This window comes from Dreissena polymorpha, chromosome 15 (assembly GCF_020536995.1).
Source record: "Dreissena polymorpha isolate Duluth1 chromosome 15, UMN_Dpol_1.0, whole genome shotgun sequence".
Lineage (NCBI taxonomy): Eukaryota > Metazoa > Mollusca > Bivalvia > Myida > Dreissenidae > Dreissena > Dreissena polymorpha.
This window is the reverse complement of record NC_068369.1, coordinates 12,008,277-12,029,200: the sequence shown is the minus strand read 5'-3', so window position 1 is coordinate 12,029,200 and position 20,924 is coordinate 12,008,277. Positions and strand designations below refer to the sequence as shown.

The 20,924-nt window shown below is 37.1% G+C and overlaps 2 protein-coding genes across 2 annotated transcripts; both read left to right on the top strand.

Annotated features, from left to right (window-relative positions):
- Positions 1-453: 453 nt before the first annotated feature.
- LOC127860890 (uncharacterized) lies at positions 454-4,902 on the top strand (the record flags this gene model as incomplete). Its single annotated transcript, XM_052399196.1, has 4 exons — positions 454-975; positions 1,510-1,864; positions 4,259-4,417; positions 4,733-4,902. Coding segments are annotated over 4 exons (1,206 nt in total), but the record flags the coding sequence as incomplete, so codon positions are not given.
- A 1,324-nt stretch (positions 4,903-6,226) lies between these two features.
- On the top strand, positions 6,227-6,984 carry LOC127860026 (inactive carboxypeptidase-like protein X2). Its single transcript, XM_052397742.1, has 2 exons — positions 6,227-6,385; positions 6,598-6,984. The coding sequence occupies exons 1-2, from the start codon at positions 6,239-6,241 to the stop codon at positions 6,754-6,756; spliced, it is 306 nt and encodes a 101-aa protein (XP_052253702.1). The 5' UTR covers positions 6,227-6,238; the 3' UTR covers positions 6,757-6,984.
- The last annotated feature ends 13,940 nt before the right edge of the window (positions 6,985-20,924 follow it).

The window sequence follows — 20,924 nt, the reverse complement described above, 5'->3', positions numbered from 1 at the left end:
ATAGACGCTTATATACGTTTTTTCTTATAGAACCATTGGCACCGGCATCATCTACCACCGAACACACAACTAAACCGCCGGCGACGACCACATCAACACTTACCACAGAAGGTACCGCCACAACTTCCACATCCACTACCATCACTACAACGTCACACCAGATACTTCCATTACCATCACTTATCCCGTTACCATCAACATTCTATTTACCATCACAAGTCCCATTATCAATTCTACTCCAAACACAAACACCACTACTCCCACCACAACTACCACTACTGCAAACACAAACACCACTACTCCTATCACAAACACCACTACTTTCAACACAAATAACAATACTCCCATTATCACAAACTCTACTCACAACACAATCAACACTACCTCAAACAAAACACCAATACAAAAAACACAAACACCACTACTCCCAACACAATCACCACTATTTCAAACATAACCACCAATACATCCAACACAAACGCCACTACTCCAAACATAACCACCACTTCTCCCACCTCACTTATCACTTCTCCCAACACAACCACCACTACTCCCAACAAAACCACCACTACTCCCAACACAGCCACCACTACTCCAAACACAACCACCACTCCTCCAAACACAACAACCACTACTCCCGCTACAACCACCACCACTCCCAACACAAACACCAATACTCCCAACACAAACACCAATACTCCCACCACAACCACCACTACTCCCGGCACAACTACCACTACTCCCAACGCAACTGTCACTACTCCCAACACAACCACCACTACTCCCGCCACAACTATCACTACTCCCACCGCAACTATCACTACTCCCAACACAACCATTACTACTCCCAACACAACCACCACTACTCCCAACACAACCAACACTACTCCCAACACAACCAGCACTACTCCCACCACAACCACCACTACTCCAAACACAACCACCACTACTCCCAACACAACCACTACTACTCTCGCTATAACAACCACTACTCCCAACACAACCACTACTACTTCCAACACAACCACCACTACTTCTAACACAATAACCACTACTTTCGCTACAACAGCCACTACTCCCAACACAATCACCACGTCTCCCACCACACCAACGACTACAACCAACACAAACATCACTACTCCAAAAATAAACACCACTAATCTTAACACGACAATCATTTCTCCCAACACAAACTCTAATTCACCCAACACAATACCACTTCTCCCACTACATCTTCGACTACTCCCAACCCAACTACAACTACTCCCAACACACTTCGCACTACTCCAACCACAACTTTCACTACTTCAAACAAAACCAACACTACTTCCACCACAACTACCACTGCTCCCAACACATTTACCACTTTTCCCAACCGAACTACATAATCACCTCTGATTCCAACACAATAACCACTACTCCCACTACAACCACCACTACTCCCACCATAATTGGCACTTATCCCGCTACAACCACCACTACTCTCACCACAACGACCACTACTCCCAGCACAATCACTCTTACTACCAACATAAACATCAGTACTCCCAACGCCACCACCATACTTCTAACACATTCGACACTTCTTCCGCCATAACTAACACCACTGCAACCATGACCACTACTACCAGTACCTCAACTACTGTCATCGCCACCACTTCTCGCAATACCACCATTATTCCAATTAGCACTAATACTCCAATCAGCACCAGTGCAGCAACCATCACCACTATTGCCAACACCACCACTAATATCACCAATACCACTACGACCACCATAACCATGACGACGACGTTGCTTCCTTTAACTTCGACCAATGCACATGCATCGGCCATCTCCACATTGATAGCACCGACGGCATCCGGTAATTGAATTATTTGGACTCCTTTTAAGTTACATATTTGATCCATTATACCTGGTCAATAACTGACGTTATAGGGGCACATAAACACGGTGAACAATCAATGTTCATTCAACTACATCAAACGCGAAAGGTACATAAAATAAAATGTGGATGTTTCTGTAGAACATCAGCCGAATATAAGAGTAGCCATTATGGTCATGGTCTTATTTTAAAATCGATTTAAAATCTGATTTGTTTATCAAGTATCAAGTTCTTTAGGTCTCCCCCATAGACACCCAGGAAACGGACTTGACAGCGTTTGAAATAAGCCTTAGGCTTTCTATGCAATCGAGCTTAAATAAAAAGGTTTAAAAAAAAGTTTTGCCAAATAACACAATTTAAATTATACATAACTAACGAGAAAAATGCATCTTCTTCGAAGGCAGGTGTTGATGCAAACGCGGTTGTTCTTTATGGTGGTGACGGTGGTTGTCAAGGTCTTTGCCTCAAAGAAGAGAATTGGTTTGATGATGGTATTAAAGAGCCTGATCTTGGTGTTGTTGCCAATCGCGTTAGATCTCCACATTCTTCAGCGGATGAAAAGCTGATGATGCTTTACCGGGATCTGCTGTCAGCATCCGTTTCTCCGTTGTTATCAATGATGCTGTCGTCATAGGTGAAGCTCTCCGATTCCACCGGCACACGACTGAGATTAGTGTTGCATTTGATACATTAGTTTTTAGCAACTTGCTCTTCCCTCTGTTGATGGTGAGATCTTGCTGAATTGACCGCAACCACAATGGCCTTTTCTTGCATCTGTATGAGAGAGAACAGCCGGTCATCGGCAAAATTTCGGTCGTCCAACTGTTTCCAGAGTGTCCACTAAATTCCGTTTTGCTTCTGATCCTTAAAAATCTTTAAGACCCAGTCCATGGCCTAGTGGAACAGGAAAAGTGAGACTAAGCAGTCTAGTCTCACTCCGGTTTTCACTTCGCATGCGGCGGTTAGCTGTCTGCAATCAACGATGATGCAGGTTTTCCCTTCAGAAGACTACCGCATGATGTCTTTGACCTTTTCTGGAACTCCGTAGTTTCTCAGTAGTCTACAGAGGCACATGTCGACATGTTCAACGCTTTCGAACGCCTTTTTATAGTCAATAAAATTGACGTATAGGTAGGAAATCAACTCCAGATATTATTCTAGAATAATGCGTAGGGTTGCGATCTAATCCGTGCAAATCTCTACTTACAGAAGCCGGCTTTTTGGTAACGGGGATGCGGGTCTAATGACATTCGGTTCAGCACGAAGCAATTAAATTCCTTTCCCGGGATGGGCAACAGCGTTATTTCTCGGTAATTGGATAAGGAGCTGAGGTCACTATTTTCACTCTGTTTTCACTCTGTTGGTATCTCTTCTTGTAATATCTTGTTGAAGGGCGAGTACAGTAGCTCCATACTGATCTCGACGTCAGCCTTCAGCGCTTCTGCCGGTATGATGTCACGTCATACAGACGTGACATTGTCCAATTGCTTGTACGCAATTAAGATCTATGTATTTCTGGGATGCAGCACTTAATTGGCATATCGCTTGAAGCTGAAGATATCTCCAGCGGGTTCGTAGGCGCATGTTGAGTACATCATTGAAGTGTTCGATCCCCGTCTTCATCGTTTTTCTTCTTCTGCTCCTCTGTTCTTGTCCGTAACTTGCCTCTCTGGTGTTACATACTTCTCATCGTGTCTCTTGGTGATAAAGTATAGTTACTTAGTTCTGTTCTGATGAGCTGCCCCTCTCGCTTTTCTTAAAAGCGCCTCAAGGTAGTTCCGCTTCTATGCTCTGATACTTAACTTGGCGTTAATGTTTGCTTCTGATGGTTCTATTGTGGACTCTTATGCTAATTTTTCTTTTGCTGTTCTTGTTGTGATGTGATTGACTCTTGCTTGTGTCCATTTTTACATCACGTATCTGAAGTGTCACTGCCTATATAGTCCCCTCATAGGTGTACGAGTTGGGGCCATGTATTTGTTGCTATGTTTTGGTCAAACTACAGCACTTGTGCTGCCTTCCCAGTTTCGTACATGGTACTTTCATTCCGTGGACCAATGGTGGGTGTGGTACTGGAGAAGATGATGGTCTTAAGCCTGACGGATTCCAGTTGACTATGGTTTTTACCGTCAGGCGCCATACGCCCTCCAGCTGGTTATCAATCTCCTCCCACGTCCGCGATTTCTGTTGTTGTGCTGTTTGGCGTTTTTATAGGAATTACGTATTTTACAGGAAGGGTTGCTAACCCGATGCCCAACCCTTTTAACGACTCGGACTTAAGACTGTACCTTGCGCAGGCATCACTTTAACTACAAATGTAATAATTTATGCATAAAGCATGAGTTAAGCTGTTAGGTATCAAATGGATTTCAGCCCTATGTTTCCCACTGTCCACGCCTGGAAATGGGACAATGGAAAGCAACGGCAACGTGATGACGTTTAAATGTAACCATGGTTATGTTCTGTTCGGTGAACCTGCATTGGTGTGCCAAGCAGGTTCGTGGAACGGAATAAAGCCGCTATGTTATGAAGGTATGATTATTTCACAATTGTGATTAAATCACAGTCGACATTGTGTTCTATGTGTACTTTCGAAGCACTGTAAAATAAATACATTGCGCATGAATATTACCACCTATACATACGTATTTTACTTCGTTTCCCGATGATCTCCTCATACCCTGCATACCAATTATTATTATAAATTTATTTTTATGTTTTTTTTTAAAATACTAGTAATATTTTGATTGTCATCTAACTATATACATGCTCATTCTAATAATCAAAAACTGTAGGTATAATAATTGTCAATTTATAATTTCTAATAAAAGCTCTTGTATTATTCAGCGCTTTGCGACCCAATCTGGTGGCCTTCCAACGGATTGGTATCAACGGTAGGTAAAGTGGCAATCTTCACTTGTCACCCTGGCTACTGTTTGTACGGCAATCAGACCCGGGTATGCAGCGTAGGCCAGTGGAATGGCAGTAATCCCGCGTGCCTTCTACCGCGTAAGTAGATTTTAAATTAAAGAGATTTTATTTATTTGCGTGTCACCGAGAGGACATTTTTGATTTTTTTTGTTTCACGGGTATTTTTGATTTGTTTCATTGGCCACTTCTGTATCAGTAAAGTCATATTACGACGGTAAGCCCACCAACTTGTTTTTACCACCCTCACACGTTCGTCTAAGTCTGCGCACATTTACTGGATTATCATTACTTAGTGCACGCAGGCACTCACGCATCACCTCACACATTTACGTATTTCATTTCCAAATGGCCGCACATGAATGTCACTTGCTTAACACATGTTCTAAAAGATTTTTTGTAATTGTGATATGTGTATTTAATTGGTGTGCATTTATTAGAAGTTAACTTTCGCCTTAAATGGTATGATACAATCTACTCCTTCATTATTTTTTGCAGAACGGAAGGGTAGGCTTAATTTAACTTACAAAGTGGGAAACACTATTGATTATCTTCTATGCTAATAATAGACATTTCTATCTCAAAATTTCGTACTTTACATCTTTCATGTCAACAGCGAATAAACAAAATAAATAACATAAACAATCTGCTTTTAAATTCAAGGACAAGTGGTTTCATTATCCACTTGTTTATTATTTACCTCATATAACGACAGTAAGCACACAAACTTGTTCTAAATTACGCTGAAGGCGCTGCAGATGCTTGTGAACTATAATGAAATAATCAACAATATAAGAGATAGCACTCGCTTTTTAACAGTTAACTTTTCTACGTTCTGTTTCGGTAGATTATGTATGTGCGAATGAGGAAGATCTCGTCACCGGTCCTAACGGCGTACCGGACAGTTCTATTACGGTATCATCGCAATACTTTGAACCGTCATACCCAGGCATGCAAATATACGGCGTCCGTCAGGCCCGACTCAATGCCTCGCTGGTGGAATATGGGAACGGCTCATACCTCGCGGGTGTGTGGGCATCAAATATCGCCGATTTAAACCAGTATATTCAGGCAAGACAATTATTATTTTATTTAATTCTTTCTTTCCTTCCTTTCTTTCTTTCATTTTTTCTTCTTTCGTTCTTTCCTTCTTTTGATCTTTCTTTTTTTCTGTATTCCTGTCTTTCTGTCTTATTGCTCCATCGCCTTTGTGTTTCAACTTTTGCTTTTTCTTAACTTCGTCTCACCAACAGAGGATAAACATATCATGCTCCTTAATGTAATTAATTTTTAAGATCTCTGATTACACCAATATTAGTTACAGATCTCATTATTATTTAGACTAAATGTAGAATACGTTTGCGATTGAAATCGAGTTTTAACGCAATAAATGTATTGAACCAGGTGAGGTTCCCAACACTTCGCATGGTGACTGCTGTAACTACGAGAGGTCGAAAGAAGGATGGTGTTATAGATCCGCATGGTCAAAAGGTGACATCGTACCACGTCTACTACAGTACTGACTGCATGACATTTTATCCGTACAAAAATTCCACCAATGGACAAATCATGGTATATATACCACATTTAATCAAGTTTTCGTACACGCTATTTTTTTAAACAGAAGAGGATTCATATAAAAAAACATTTATTTCGAATATGGTCACGATTTTCCATGTGCACATATGCGTGCGTGCGTGCGGGTAAGCGGGTGTGCGGGTGTGCGAGTGTGTGCAAAAGCAAATAACCTTTATTCTTCCCACTATGCATACACCACATTTCAGAACTTTCAAGCTAACACTGGCGTCAGCTCAGACTTGGTAACCAATGTTCTGCCGTGTCCAGTTGCTGCCCTTTGTGTGCGAGTGAACCCTCGGTCCTGGTTTATCCACATATCGATGCAGTTTGACGTCAAAGGTTGTCTGACATCTGACGTGCTCTAGACGTACGTTATATACTTGTATACGTAGCATTGATGATGTTGTTACTCGTGTTCCTTCTGATTCAAAAACTGAATTCTTTAAAGGGACGATTCAGATGATTACTTGGTAAATGATAAATATATTGTGATACAATAGCGGAACATTACTCTAAATTAAAAAAATAAATATGTTTGCTTTTGTGAGTCTCTATGTTTTTGTTTTGTATAAAATAAATACTAACAATGGATACCAATCATTGTTTTTTTATGTATACATGATGAAATCAAAGATATGTGAGATAGGAAAAATCATGAACTGACCATACCCACTTCGATAGTAGACGATATATATGTTCTCAAATAACTTGACGAACAAGACATAGCACATGTATCCATTTTTAATATCAGGTAAAATCAGAAATAACAACTGGACTGTACTACCACGGCATTAATTCCGATATTCAACTCTTACAGACCAATTACAAACTCGAGGGACTAGAAATATATTTATTTATGTGTTAAAACATTCTATATGGCAAAAACATAACAAGATAAGTATGGTTGCAAAGCATCAAAGGGCGTCAAGAATTTCATTGTGAAAGGCACTCAATGAAGTTACATGGAACGATTTTTTTCTACTGGAAATATTAATATATTGGCCGATTATTTTAAACACAATAGAAAAAGATACTGGTATAACCATCATCTATAATTTTGTTTTATAACCCCCAAATAACCATTATTTATGATGTTTAGTTTTAACCCCCAAATAACCATTATCTATGATTTTGTGTTGTAACCCCCACATATTTCATAGTTCATTTTATTTACATTTGTTTCCTTTTTTACTGGCATTCATGTGCATTTTTCATAAATGGAACAGATCTGTGTAGGTTTTAAAAATTTTGCTTCATCTTGTAAGCGAAATTTCATATTTTTCTCAACTTCAAGGGGAGATTATTCTGAACGTATTCTTACGTTGCTCATTAACGATAGGGGTTGAGTACTCATTGATATGAAAACACTGAAAAAGTTTGAAAAAAAAATGAGTAAAAAATATAAATTGCATAAAGACGCTGAATTTCACAATAATTTAAAATTCAGTAAAAGATCATAATAGATTTTTTCTCCGTTATTCATCATTTTCAATAGGGTTCGAGTAATACTGATATAAAAACACTTAACAAGTTTGGAAAGATTCAGACGAAAGTTGTGAAATCTTTTAAACAAGTGAAAATTGTTTATTATGTCAAATTTAATAGAAAAAAAATTTCTGGACTTATTTTCCCGATGTTTCTCATTTTTAATGAGGTAAAAAAGCTCTTTGATATGAAGACACTGTAAGTATGGAAATATTTCTTATGAAAAATGTTGACATAATCACCTAACCAAGCAGTTTTTCACTTTTATTTTTAAATTCAAAGAGACATAATTCTGGATTTATGGTCCGATATTGCTCATAAAGAGAGTTTGGGTTGGGTCTTCATTAATAAAAAAACCTGTGCAAGTTTGGGAACAATCGGATGAAAATTTTGGAACAACGATTTCAAAAGTTCTCAAATTCTAAGGAAGATAACTATGGACGTAATGGTCGGATAATGCTAAAGGGCCCATACCACCTGGATAGTAATACGTGTCTTCGCGCTCTATATGTGGTCCTTAAAAAAAGCTTGCTTGACTCTAGGGAAACGGGTTGCTGGGACACAGCTCCTCCTTGATAAGCGGCTGCTTCCTTCATCGCAACTCATTGTTTCAATCAATAATACGTGTCGCGCTTCGCGCTCTATATGTGGTAGGGTTAGTACATAGGGCCGATGATAGACAACCATAAAAATACATGGATAATAGATGTGTTGTTTGCATTAATTTGTTAATATAAAAACACGTGTATTTTTTATAAGAAATTTTAAGTGATGTAAGAAATTTTAATTAACGTTGTCACCACGCGGCATCCATTGATTTTAATAAAAATGTCCAATTGTAGTAAAATGGATTTTAAAATGTCTACATAAAATAAAGCTTTATTATATTTATTAACATGACTGAAAAAAATTGTCAGCCGCCGAACTGTTCCGTTCGTGCCGGAACCCGGGATTGAACCGCGTGCCTTTAGATGATTGTTGCGTCTAACGCTCTCCAAACTGAGCTATTCCGGCTTACATCATTTATGTACTGCTATTTGGTGAAGTTGTGTAAAGCGATCGTTATTATATCTGTCTATTAATAAACTAATACATTGTACGTTTTCGTACCACTACGTCTTCCAATAAAGTTGCTTTCGCGATAGGTCGTCAAATATCGTACTACATTGATTCTGAACTCAATAAGCATATTAGAAAAACCACAAAATAAATATATTTTGATTATGTTTTGTTTTCATACAAAACCAGAAAGTTTCGCGTATTTGCCCAGTCCCTGTGATCTTTCCCCTGTGATCAGTTGTGGATCAGTTATTAATTAAAGCAATTAATAAATGTTGCAATAAATGTAATAGGCACAAATGCAGTACTTATTTACACTAATTTACATAAAAAATCACCACTGTGCAAGATATTCTTAAAACAAAAATATATACATTGATTCGTAAAATAACTGCTCCTCCCATAAGCGAAAAAAAAAGCATTACATGTTTAACTTGAACTGACAATTTACTTTTCTATAATCTATGAACGTCTTATTACGGAGAAATTTAAGGAGAGAATGACTATCAAAATGTTTGTCTTTAATAGACATCGTAAATGATATGAAACCGTTAATTTCCTTAATGAGTTTATGAAAGCCCCAAATTTGTCTTTGATATTTCCGGCAATAAGTACATTAATCGCGAGTCACTTAAATACAAAGGCAAATTTTTACACTTTTGACAAACTGTCAAATGCATAAAAGAAGCAGGCGACTACTAATAAGCAATGCATGTTAAATAAACAAACAACTGCTATCGAGTGCAATAAACTGTCACTTGCCAATATCTCCATAGCGACCGACGAGTCCACTGGTAAGATGTGTATCACGTGACTACGCAGCGTCCTGGCGGCCATTTTGTTTTTTGAAAGTTGCTAAATCGTTGATTTTTATGATTGCAGTGGTCGTTGTAAGCTATCAAAATGGAGATTTGGGAATGTAAAAGGGTGGTCGTTGGTCTTTGTTCACAGGTGGGCTTTATTCGCAGGTTCCATATATAGTGAAATCGTTCGGGAGGAAATCAGTGTGGTCGTTATTGACTGTTGGTCGCTATTAACAGGCGGTCGCTCGGGCAGGTTGGACTGTACATACTAGTCGCCGCTCGCTCTGACGCCAATGATGATTTTGCTATGTACTTGAGCTAACCAGTGTTATATCAACCGTATTAAAAATAATTCGGTTAGCTAACGACACTAACTTAAATTTTCTCGCGACTCAGCTCTTTTGATCAAATATATCATGGTCAACTTGATTTGGTTAGTAAGCTGTTGGCTGTTAAGCGTACTAAAAGTATTGGAGCCAACAGAAAAGACGTGTAACAGCCTCAACAATTTCTTATAATGGCAAGAAGAAAGGAATATGTTGGGCGGACGTGTGTACATACTTGTAAGCAGATGGACATATAAGTAATCAATAATGTCAAAACAGCAATTGATATCTTCTTCTTGTTTAAGAAATAATTCGTGTACGTTATAGTTTGTTGTCGAATAACCCACGGCCGGAAGTTTAAATACGTAGGGATTAAATCACAAGTGCGAAGCACGAGTGATTTGAAACCACGCATCTAAACTTCCGGCCGTGGGTTATTCGACAACAAGCTATAACGTACACGAATTATTTTGTTTACGGTTTTTACTAAAGATTTATACAATGTATCATATTGTTCTTATGTGCTATTTTATGCAAAGTTCCACCCATAAAAATAACTTTCGGCTGTTCTGTCAATCAGATCTCCGCCCTCAATAACAGACAAAACTAACTTTAAAATTATAAATATTATAAAATTATCAAATTTATAAAATACCGTATCATTACGCTGGTGGAAAATGTATCGGCATGTTTTGTTTAGTTACAGCGCGTGCTTTCAGTGTAATAGCTCCTCCCATAATTATTGCAGAATAACCCATACACGATTTTCTTCTTTGTTGATATGAAATTTGGCACATGCCGTGTTGGAATTCAACTTAGATAGAAACTAATATATCGACAAAAATAATGCATATTGCCCCTCCAGGCTAATATTTACTACAATACACAAATACAAGTCCAGATGCAATACTTCAATTTTCTGTTTTATTCTCGCATATTTCTTATCATAGTATTCGAAACTAAAATCGAAGTAAATGCAAAGTTTATCGAACAGCTTAAGACTTTCTGACATTTCAAGATGTCATTTTTCACCATTCATTATGAACCTTTCATTTACTTATTTTACTTATATGAACATAATAATTTATTAAGCACGACTATTCCGGTATATCTTTAAACATAAACTCATTACAGTTACACTTATACTAGTTTATAAGGTGTAACAGGTTGAATAAAGCAAGTTTAAACACAAAAGTGTTGGTGTATTCTTACAGAAAACCAGATTTGAAATCAAACTCTTGTAATAATTCATATTTGTAAAAAGTTACAATAAAAATTGTTGAAGGATATACAAACCGAGAACATACAAGTTTTTCTATTATGCTTTTCCCGACAGCAAAAGTAATGTCTTCTATACGGACGATATTTGTCATTTTTTGTACCCACCACTAAACCACGATTGACACTTTTGCTTATTTTTTCGTCGCTAGATGATTCGAGCTAGATGATTCCCTGCTAGGAAAGACAACTAATGAGGTTGTTTCCTTTGTGTATGTTTACACTGGGACCACTTGCAAAAACTTAACTGAACACATTTAACCGATTTCTCGTTTGCCCATAATTTACTTTAACTCGATATGCATTTTATATACATGTATTCACATTTTGTAACGATCTCATTAAAGTAAGTATCACTTTTAAAATTACATTTTGCTCGAAATTAATTTAACAGCCCTGTGTTGGCTTGCCAACGGAGAAAAACTTTTTTTCAGTTTTGGATAATCAACATTTTGATTATCTTAAACAAATAAAGTTTTGGGTAAACAAACGTTTTATTTTCTTAAATAAAATTTACACAATTTTTACAAAAAACAAACAAACAAACAAAGAATTAAATGAACAGTTGAAACTTTGGCACTTTGCATGTTTAACATTTCATCAATAAACTAGACATCAAATAGCAGAACATGGTCTCATCACATAATATTATTTTGTTAAGTAAAATGGATCTGACTGAGTTCTTTAAATCGAATTTTGTGATTTTGAAAATAAATTTGACCCCTAAACAAACAAAGACTTACACATCATATAACAACTTTTGTAAAACATGTATCATCTGACATGCACTATTGTTGTTTCACTAGACTCCGAAACCTGATCATCTCTCTGTATCTCGCGGAGTAATTCGATGATCAAAAAACGCCTGTTTTTAGCTGAAAACTGTAGACGTGGGAAGGCAGACGCGAAATATTAACCAATAATAGTCAATATATTGAAAACATAATAGACAAGATACAAAAGGAATTTTCGAAAGATACAGTGAAATCATTTGTTTAACCTTGTAGAAAAGAACGAATTAAACACCGGCGTTTGCTTCAAAATCCTGTATTATATAAACAAGACATAACAATCGTTAATAAAAGCGTATTTATTTTAAATCGTTGTTCGATCGAGAAAAGCATTCAATTTACTGGAGACTTGTTGAAACATATTGATTTGTTTTCCTTTTGCATTTATTATGAGTTTTGCAAAGTATATATTTTCAATCCAAACCACTAATTTTTGTATAGGAATTATTGACGCAGTGACAAAAATACTTGAAGCTCAGAATCTCTTATGACACTAGCTTCATTATGCCGTTTATTCTCATTTTCCTACGATCTATCATAGTATACACAAAGGATACACAACCTATGTATGAATTAATTAAAACAACAACACTATTTGACAGTTTACATAGATACTTGTTCACACTTTTAAGTATATTGAAACAAAAGATTGGCGACATATTCGTATATGCATCTTCTTACTCCGTACGAACAGAGTACACATTTACAGTGGTTTCAATATAGAATTGTACTTAACAAAATTAAATATATTTGATGATTTGCGTAACAGTCATTTGAATAATATTGTAATTGTAAAAGCTATTTATTCAATGCAATATGCATGTAATTGAAGAGGAAAATAAAGTATATTGAACGGTAAATAAATAGATAAATAGATAGATAGATAGATAGATAGATAGATAGATAGATAGATAGATAGATGGATGGATGGATGGATGGATGGATGGATGGATGGATGGATGGATGGATGGATGGATGGATGGATGGATGGATGGATGGATGGATGGATGGATGGATGGATGGATGGATGGATGGATGGATGGATGGATGGATGGATGGATGGATGGATGGATGGATGGATGGATGGATGGATGGATGGATGGATGGATGGATGGATGGATGGATGGATGGATGGATGGACGGACGGACGGACGGACGGACGGACACACGGACGGACGCACGGACGGACGGACATACAGACAGACAGACAGACAGACAGACAGACAGACAGACAGACAGACAGACAGACAGACAGACAGACAGACAGACAGACAGACAGACAGATTCCGAGTATTCCGAGTACATATTACGGATTAGGGACAATACGGCCCATGGACCATACGGCCCAGACCATACGGCCCAGATTCTCGGACCATACGGCCCAGATTATCGGACTATACGGCCCAGATTTGCGGACCATACGGCCCAGATTTGCAAAGCATACGGACCATGTCTTAATTAATATTTCTTTCGTGTTCCTTCAATATTGTATGAATAAATTTAAGAAAATATTAAAATTGTAGTATTTCATGTTCATTCAAGCATGTTTTATATTATTTCATCGTGTAAGGATTATCGGACTATACGGCCCAGATTTGCGGACTATACGGCCAAGATTTGCGGACCATACGGCCCAGATTTGCAAAGAATACGGGCCATATCTTAATTAATATTTCTTTAGTGTTCCTTTAAATATTGTATTAATAAATTTAAGAACATATTAAAATTATAGTATTTCGTTTTCATTCAAGCATATTTTATATTATTTCATCGTGTAAGGACACAACTATGGATACCCTAGTAAATTCCTTTATTGTTTGTTAATATAATATCGACATCCTAAATACACAACAAATACTAATATATGTACAACAAATAAAAAAACAATTTCAGGCACATATATATATAGAACACTTCTAAACAAATTCATATATATGTACAACAAAAAAACAACATTTATAGCAATTTTGTGAAATGTGAGCAAACGAATGTACAAGAACAAAGTTGTATTACATACATACAATCAAACAAATATATTTTACATACAATCAAACAAACAGATATATACATTTTCACTCAATCGTTCACACTAGCAAACAAACAAACACACGTACACATTTACACAGGTCCATATTTTGTTACAGTCTACAGCACTCATTCAGAAGCTCACTCGTACTAATTTCTTTTTTCCCGTACCGGTCCCAAGCCGCGCACAAACGCCCTTGTGTGGCACGTGTTTGCGATCTATACTATAATTTGAAAAACTCATTTATAATGTGCGAGTTTGTATAAGCTTTGTAGCTGAATAAATGTTATTATTGTTATAAAAAGAAGTAAAACATATAGGAGTGTTATTATTATTTGTATAGAACAACAAATATTTGTTTGATGTATTATTTTATATTATTATAGGAATGTAATTATTATTATTTAACAATTGCTATAATATGATATAAAATATGGGAATATTGTTGTGTTATTAACGTAATTAGTTTTTAATCGGCCAACTTTCGTCTCTTCTGCTTCTGACTCCATGGAACGCTCTGGGCGACTAACGTCAAACATTGACGTTGAGTGATCTGCTCCAACTGCGTCCATAGTATCTCCACTTCCGGACTCTTCGTGTAACAACAGATCAGCCTGAGTTGCTTCTATGTCTGTCGGTGCATCGGGCACCCGCAGTACGTGGACGACTTCATCTACATTCATATCATCATCAAAGGTGTCGTAGTGACGACACCTCATACATACAAAACGCAGTTCATCCTGATTACGAACCGCTTCGTCATATTCCTCTTCCGATATCCACATCGGATATGATGCCAACGTTGGCACTTGTCACAAGTGACCGCTCTTGAGTTGAAGTAAATTCTCCTTAAACAAAATAAACACGGAGGCGCAGGCATTTTTCACCGAATATGGTACGACCATGTTGTTGTTTTTGATTTTATCGAGTGCACCGGGATTGTCTCCCATATGGACATCGCCCCCAAAAAGACGTGTTAGTTGGTTACGGGGGATAGTACAAGATACAGGAGACACCCCGTTCCAGAGGTGACCCTGGGTCCTTTAGTGCCCGGTGTATAGCACCTAGTACACTGCACCTCGGTTTAACGTCTCGTGCGAAAGACGAGTTAGAAGGTGCGGTGCAGCAGGGGATCGAACCAGCGATCTCTGGATTGTACGACCATGTCCATACTTGATATTTAAATTGTCTTCAATAATAACGATTGTCACACTTTACCTTTAATTAGTAATTAAAGACATGCTCACTCTATTAGCATTAGTGTAATTATCAACATCAATCAATATTTATGTTATGAATAGCGCACCAGATGTGCAAACATAAGCCGTTGTTGTATACAATTATAACGATTATCGCACTTTACCTTTAATTGGTACTTACAGACGTGTTAATCCATCAGGGTCTATTATCAATTACTGTAATAGATAAGATCAATCAGTAGGTGTCATAAATAGGGCGTATCCAATATACAAACGTACGAGTCACTTATTCGAGTGTCATACCCCTATTGGAATTATAATATATATCATCACGCGGCATGTATTAAATTTAATAATTATGTTAAAAAAAATTATTACCGTTTCCACCACGCGGCATGTATTAAATTTAATAATTATGTTATAAATTTTTATTACCGTTTTCACCACGCGGCATGTATTTAAAATCTGAGAGAAATAATAACTATTTCATTTCCCGTGTTATTTATTTTCAAAAGCGAAACACATACTAGCATGTATTTATTTTAAACACATTCATAGTACAATGGTAGCACAGTATAGTAGTGTATTCGTGTTTTAGAATAATGTTCATGACGTAAAGAAACATGTGGGCCGTATGGCACGCCGGGTATGCGAATACTTCGTTGACGGATGGCACTCAACTAACAGAGAACAACAAACGCCAAGCGCGAGAGGTAAGTTCCTCTGTTTTATTTAAAGTTATATCCTAAAGATTAGTTTTTAAGACAAGACACATGGTCGAGTTGATAAATGGTGTATCCTTTTGTATTGGGAATACACACTTTTACGGAAGAATGGTACAGTTTTTCCCAAAAAAATAGAAAATTCGATCGGAAAACAGCATAAACTGGATGAACAGTAAACATTTTAACAAAATAAAACTACTTAGAATTATTGCAAGAAATTGTTTGCTATTACAGCATGTAGAGTAATCACTGTGCTTCAAATACTGAAATTTTGATAGTATTCAATGAAATATAAACAAAGATAGTGCATGTTGTAATAGGTGGCATACATAAAGTTGCAGGCACTTTGTTTACCGATAAAGGGCACTTCAGATTACGGAGACTTTCAACAAAGCGGGCACTCTAATAACTGAGTTTTATCTTCTACCTTAAATGCATTTATTTATATTATGGCTATTCATACGAAACATTTTGAAAATATATTTTTCAAAAATAACATTACTATTAATTTATAATATGTTTATTATAATTGCAATTTTCAAATGAGATAATATTTGTTATTAAATAAATGTGTACATAACACACACAAACAAACACACACACTGTGAAATACACACAGGCTTATCAGGGACGACACTTTGCGCCGTTATTGTACTTTTCTTTTAGAGGCAGACTCTTCTTGACGAAAATCCAGTTTAGGCGGAAAGTGTCGTCGCTGATTATATTAAAAACAAAGACGGATATGCATAACTTTTTACACCACTGTCGTGTGATTAAATCGACCCCGCCCGTTCTTTTATTGCTATTTTCGTTTACTGGCATTGAGCCAAAAAGTTCCAATAGAAGTTCGGACCTGCATCGCTGCTGATATTAATCTCTGAGAGGCAGTTTAAGCGAGTGATTATTCATGACATGCTATCTAATATATAAGTAAATAGCCTTAGTACCTTCATTTGGACATAAAGATAAATGCTTTAGATCAACCGTTTAGAACGTAATTTAAAATATATGGTCATATAGATTTTACTCATTAGACATATCCAATTTGTTTAACATTTATCTTTCACATTTAAACCAAATCATAATCATATTTTAAAGGGATAAGAACATGCTTCGGTAGTTCGTTTTTTATTTGCGTACTAAGTACATACATTTTTATTTATTGCCTGCTTACTTTAACAGTATTCCACAGCGAATTCTGCATTTTTGATTCACAAAAAACGAGTGTGTTATATCTGGAAAAAAGTGTCTAGATGTCGGGAAACGAAGTGCCATTGTTTTTTAGATGATCGGTAAACGAAGTGCAGATGGAAAATGTGCATGCGACTCTTAAAACATTTTAATTTTCTCAAATACATTAGTAAACTAAAATGTAACATGTTGTAACATTACTGGATATATTGATCTTTTATTTCGAATAGTTAGCACGTTCTTGATTTATTTCCAAGTATGTTTATTTTGTTAAAATATGTACGTATCATTCAATTCATGCTGATTATCGATGTAATTTTATCGTTTTTTTAAATAATTCACCGTTTTTCCGCGCATTTCTTTCTTCGCAATACGCAGTGCTATACCATTAATCACCCAAACAATGTTCTGTGTCTAAAAACCAAATAAACAGAACATAAATACAAAAAAGCTAAAGAACTCACCTCTCGCGCGTGGCTTTTGTTGTTCTCTGTTAGTGAAGTGCCATCCGTCAACGAAGTATTCGCATACCCGGCGTGTATGGTCCGCAAATCTGGGCCGTATAGTCCGATAATCTGAGCCGTATGGTCCGCTAATCTGGGCCGTATGGTCCATGGTCCGTATTGTCCGTATACCCATATTACAGTCGCAGTTGAGTGTGTCTGTGTAGTCGACATTATTTGAATATTAAGCTTTTTTCACTTCATAGATGTCGTATCAACTCTTTAAAGTAAAGTTATAAGCACATGCTCAGTGTATTTTGTTCACTAAATACATTTTCGTATACATGTAGCTATCATGAAATGCTACGGTTATAAATATGATTACCAAAACCACCAAACGCACGCAAATGCAATAGTTTTTTATTTGAAGTGGAGATTATTTTAATTGCTGTATGTTTCTTTTTCTCAGCGCGTTTATTGTCTTATCAATTATAAAGGATCATTTTTCAAGTACTATGCGAAACTCATTCTTGTATCGTTTATGGAATAATTTGGATTGATATGCCCTTTGTCAGGTTTGTTACTCTGTTTCGGTTGATATAAGCGTTATATCAAGCTTTGTTTTAAGTATTCTTACTATGGATAACAAGTATGCCCAATCACATTTTATACAATTAATCCTAGTCCGGCAGAAAAGTGGCCATTTTTCACTTAACCCGACATTGAGGTGTATAGTCAATGTTAAATTGTTTTTTGATAGGGGACATGTTACTGATGAAGAATCCAAATGATACCGGGCTGGTATCTTTTAGGGTTTTTCAGATAAAATCTAGATCTGGTGGGTCTGCATCTAATGCGTGTTTCCAAATATACGCCTGTATGTGAGCACGTTTCAAATTTTTATAGAATGCTTCCGTGGTTGGCGGCAAGCTTGCTAGCGATGGCATATCCTTACCCGACTTGCCTAACCTAGCTGCCCAAAGAGTTTGTCTCGTAATAGACATTTCCTCTTTATCAGGCTTTCCATAGCATGCTGAGACAAATTTGGACGCTTCCTTCACAACTTCTTTCATACAAGCTGTCATATCGCCTTACAGTCTGATGGACTTGCCTGTGTTCAGCATCTTAATAACTGTACCCTTATCGATACCAAAATATTCACAGTATCGCATCCAAATATAGCGTGAGCAGACAGCAAGTCGGTCGCGAAATGTATATGCTTTGGGGCAGTTTTGCGAATGTCTATCATTGCTCTTTCTTTCACCGATGATTCCATGACCAATAATGAAAGTTTAAGAATAACATAGTAATGTAAGAAAAACAAACACGTCCTTATCATCAGATACCACAAAAATGCCAGTGTGTTCTGCTTCTACAGCATCAACCATTTGCCTTATCATAATAACGTCAGCTCATTCGTGGGTCGTTTTTAATCAGCTCAATTGATTATGACACCTTTATATATTTCAGTGGGCGACGCCGAGTATCAAGATCTCCTTAAGCGATTAATTTGTGTGTTTGAGTGCACAGTGGTGACATTCTTTATCCGGGCATTATGCTTTACAAATCAGATAGATCAGCTGTTGATTGTTCTCAGTGACACCTAGCATAACATTCTGTGTTGGCAAGGCCATGTCATCCATTAGTTTGTAAACCCTTGAGACATAATATTGTATCCCTGACCTCGCCACACTCTTGGTGCTGAACTCCATGTATCGGTCAAACACTAAGTAGACATCACATTTATTCAGAATTTGTCTTATATAAGATATAAAGTTGTTAAGTCACGTATCGTTCCGTCTTAGGACCAGTGATTGACATACAGAACAGCAGATCAATCAATTACTGAACATGTGATCTGGCTTTTAATGTGCCACTCAGCCGCTTCTACTTTTAATTGATTCTTTAGCACAGATTTGTTTTTTCCTATTCTGAGTTCCCCAGTTTCAGTAAACATAGCAGTAGGTACTAGAGCCAATTCATGTTTTAGTATATGTTTAATGTCAATTTCCCTAGAACTAGCTTGTATGCCAATCACTCTTGAATAAATCACGTTGGTGTCTGCAACCTTAATGTGCTTTCTAGACACAACCTGGGTCTCAACCTTTTTAGATATTGACCCATTAAATTGTCCGGCCATGAGTTTTGGAATTTAATCATTTGGGCTTTACCAATATCTATTGCTTGATCAACATTAGCAGAGGGTGGTGCTATTGTTCCAGTCACAATGTTCACTAGACTGTGTGGATGCTTGCTTGGATCCAACGGATCAATACATTCTGTCAACCAAATACTTGCTTTATCTTTAGCATCTGCATTAATCCTCCCCCGATTTTTTCTTCTTTGTGTTGCTCAGAAGTGTCCGTTAAATTGGCACTGCTCATTTCTCTCAGATCGTCTTCTCTTCTTCCAACCTGCTGCAAATATGCAGACTCACGCTCCAAACTTTGACAGTTTCAGTTTTAAGCGTTGAACCTATAATTCCATTCTTGCCATGGCCATATCTCATAAAAGTTGTTATTTGTGAGCGTTAGCTCACAAATAATGCAGACGCAATTTTGCAAATCAGTATGGGCTTAGCTACGGCAGGAACCGTAACCCATGACAGCCTGTGTGGATAACTCCTGTAAAATCCTTCTGCACTAACCACTGCATCTGCCTGTTCTCACTGGTACTCTACATAGCGTGTATTTAACAGCTTGTAAGACAACGTTGGCCAGTCTAGTGTTTGTTATTGACAACTGTTCATATTGGCTGCTCTCAGGGAAAACGGGGCTTAATGCATGTCAAATAAGATTTGCCGGTGCTCACTGATTAGCTGTATCAATGATTTGAAAAAAAACACATCTCGCCCTGTGCTTTAAGACACGATCTTTATAAATTTGAATGGGTTGTGGTCATTTCAAACTTGCCAAATAAAAAGCTATAACATAATTTTGAAAACTGAGTTGCGTCTAAGATTATACAACAGCGAACAAATTCAGTGCCTTCAGCGTTTTGATTTCTATAAACATGTCGTTCCGTTGACCTCAGGTAATAGAGGCCATATCTCGCGTAGTTTGGAAGAAGAAAGAAGAAGGGTAACATTAACTTAACTGATGCCAAGTGCAGCGGCCAATCGCCTTTTTTCTGTCCGAACATACATCATTATAAGAAATACCGACTTAATCAAACAGTCAACCCACAATTAAGACTGACAGATTCCGT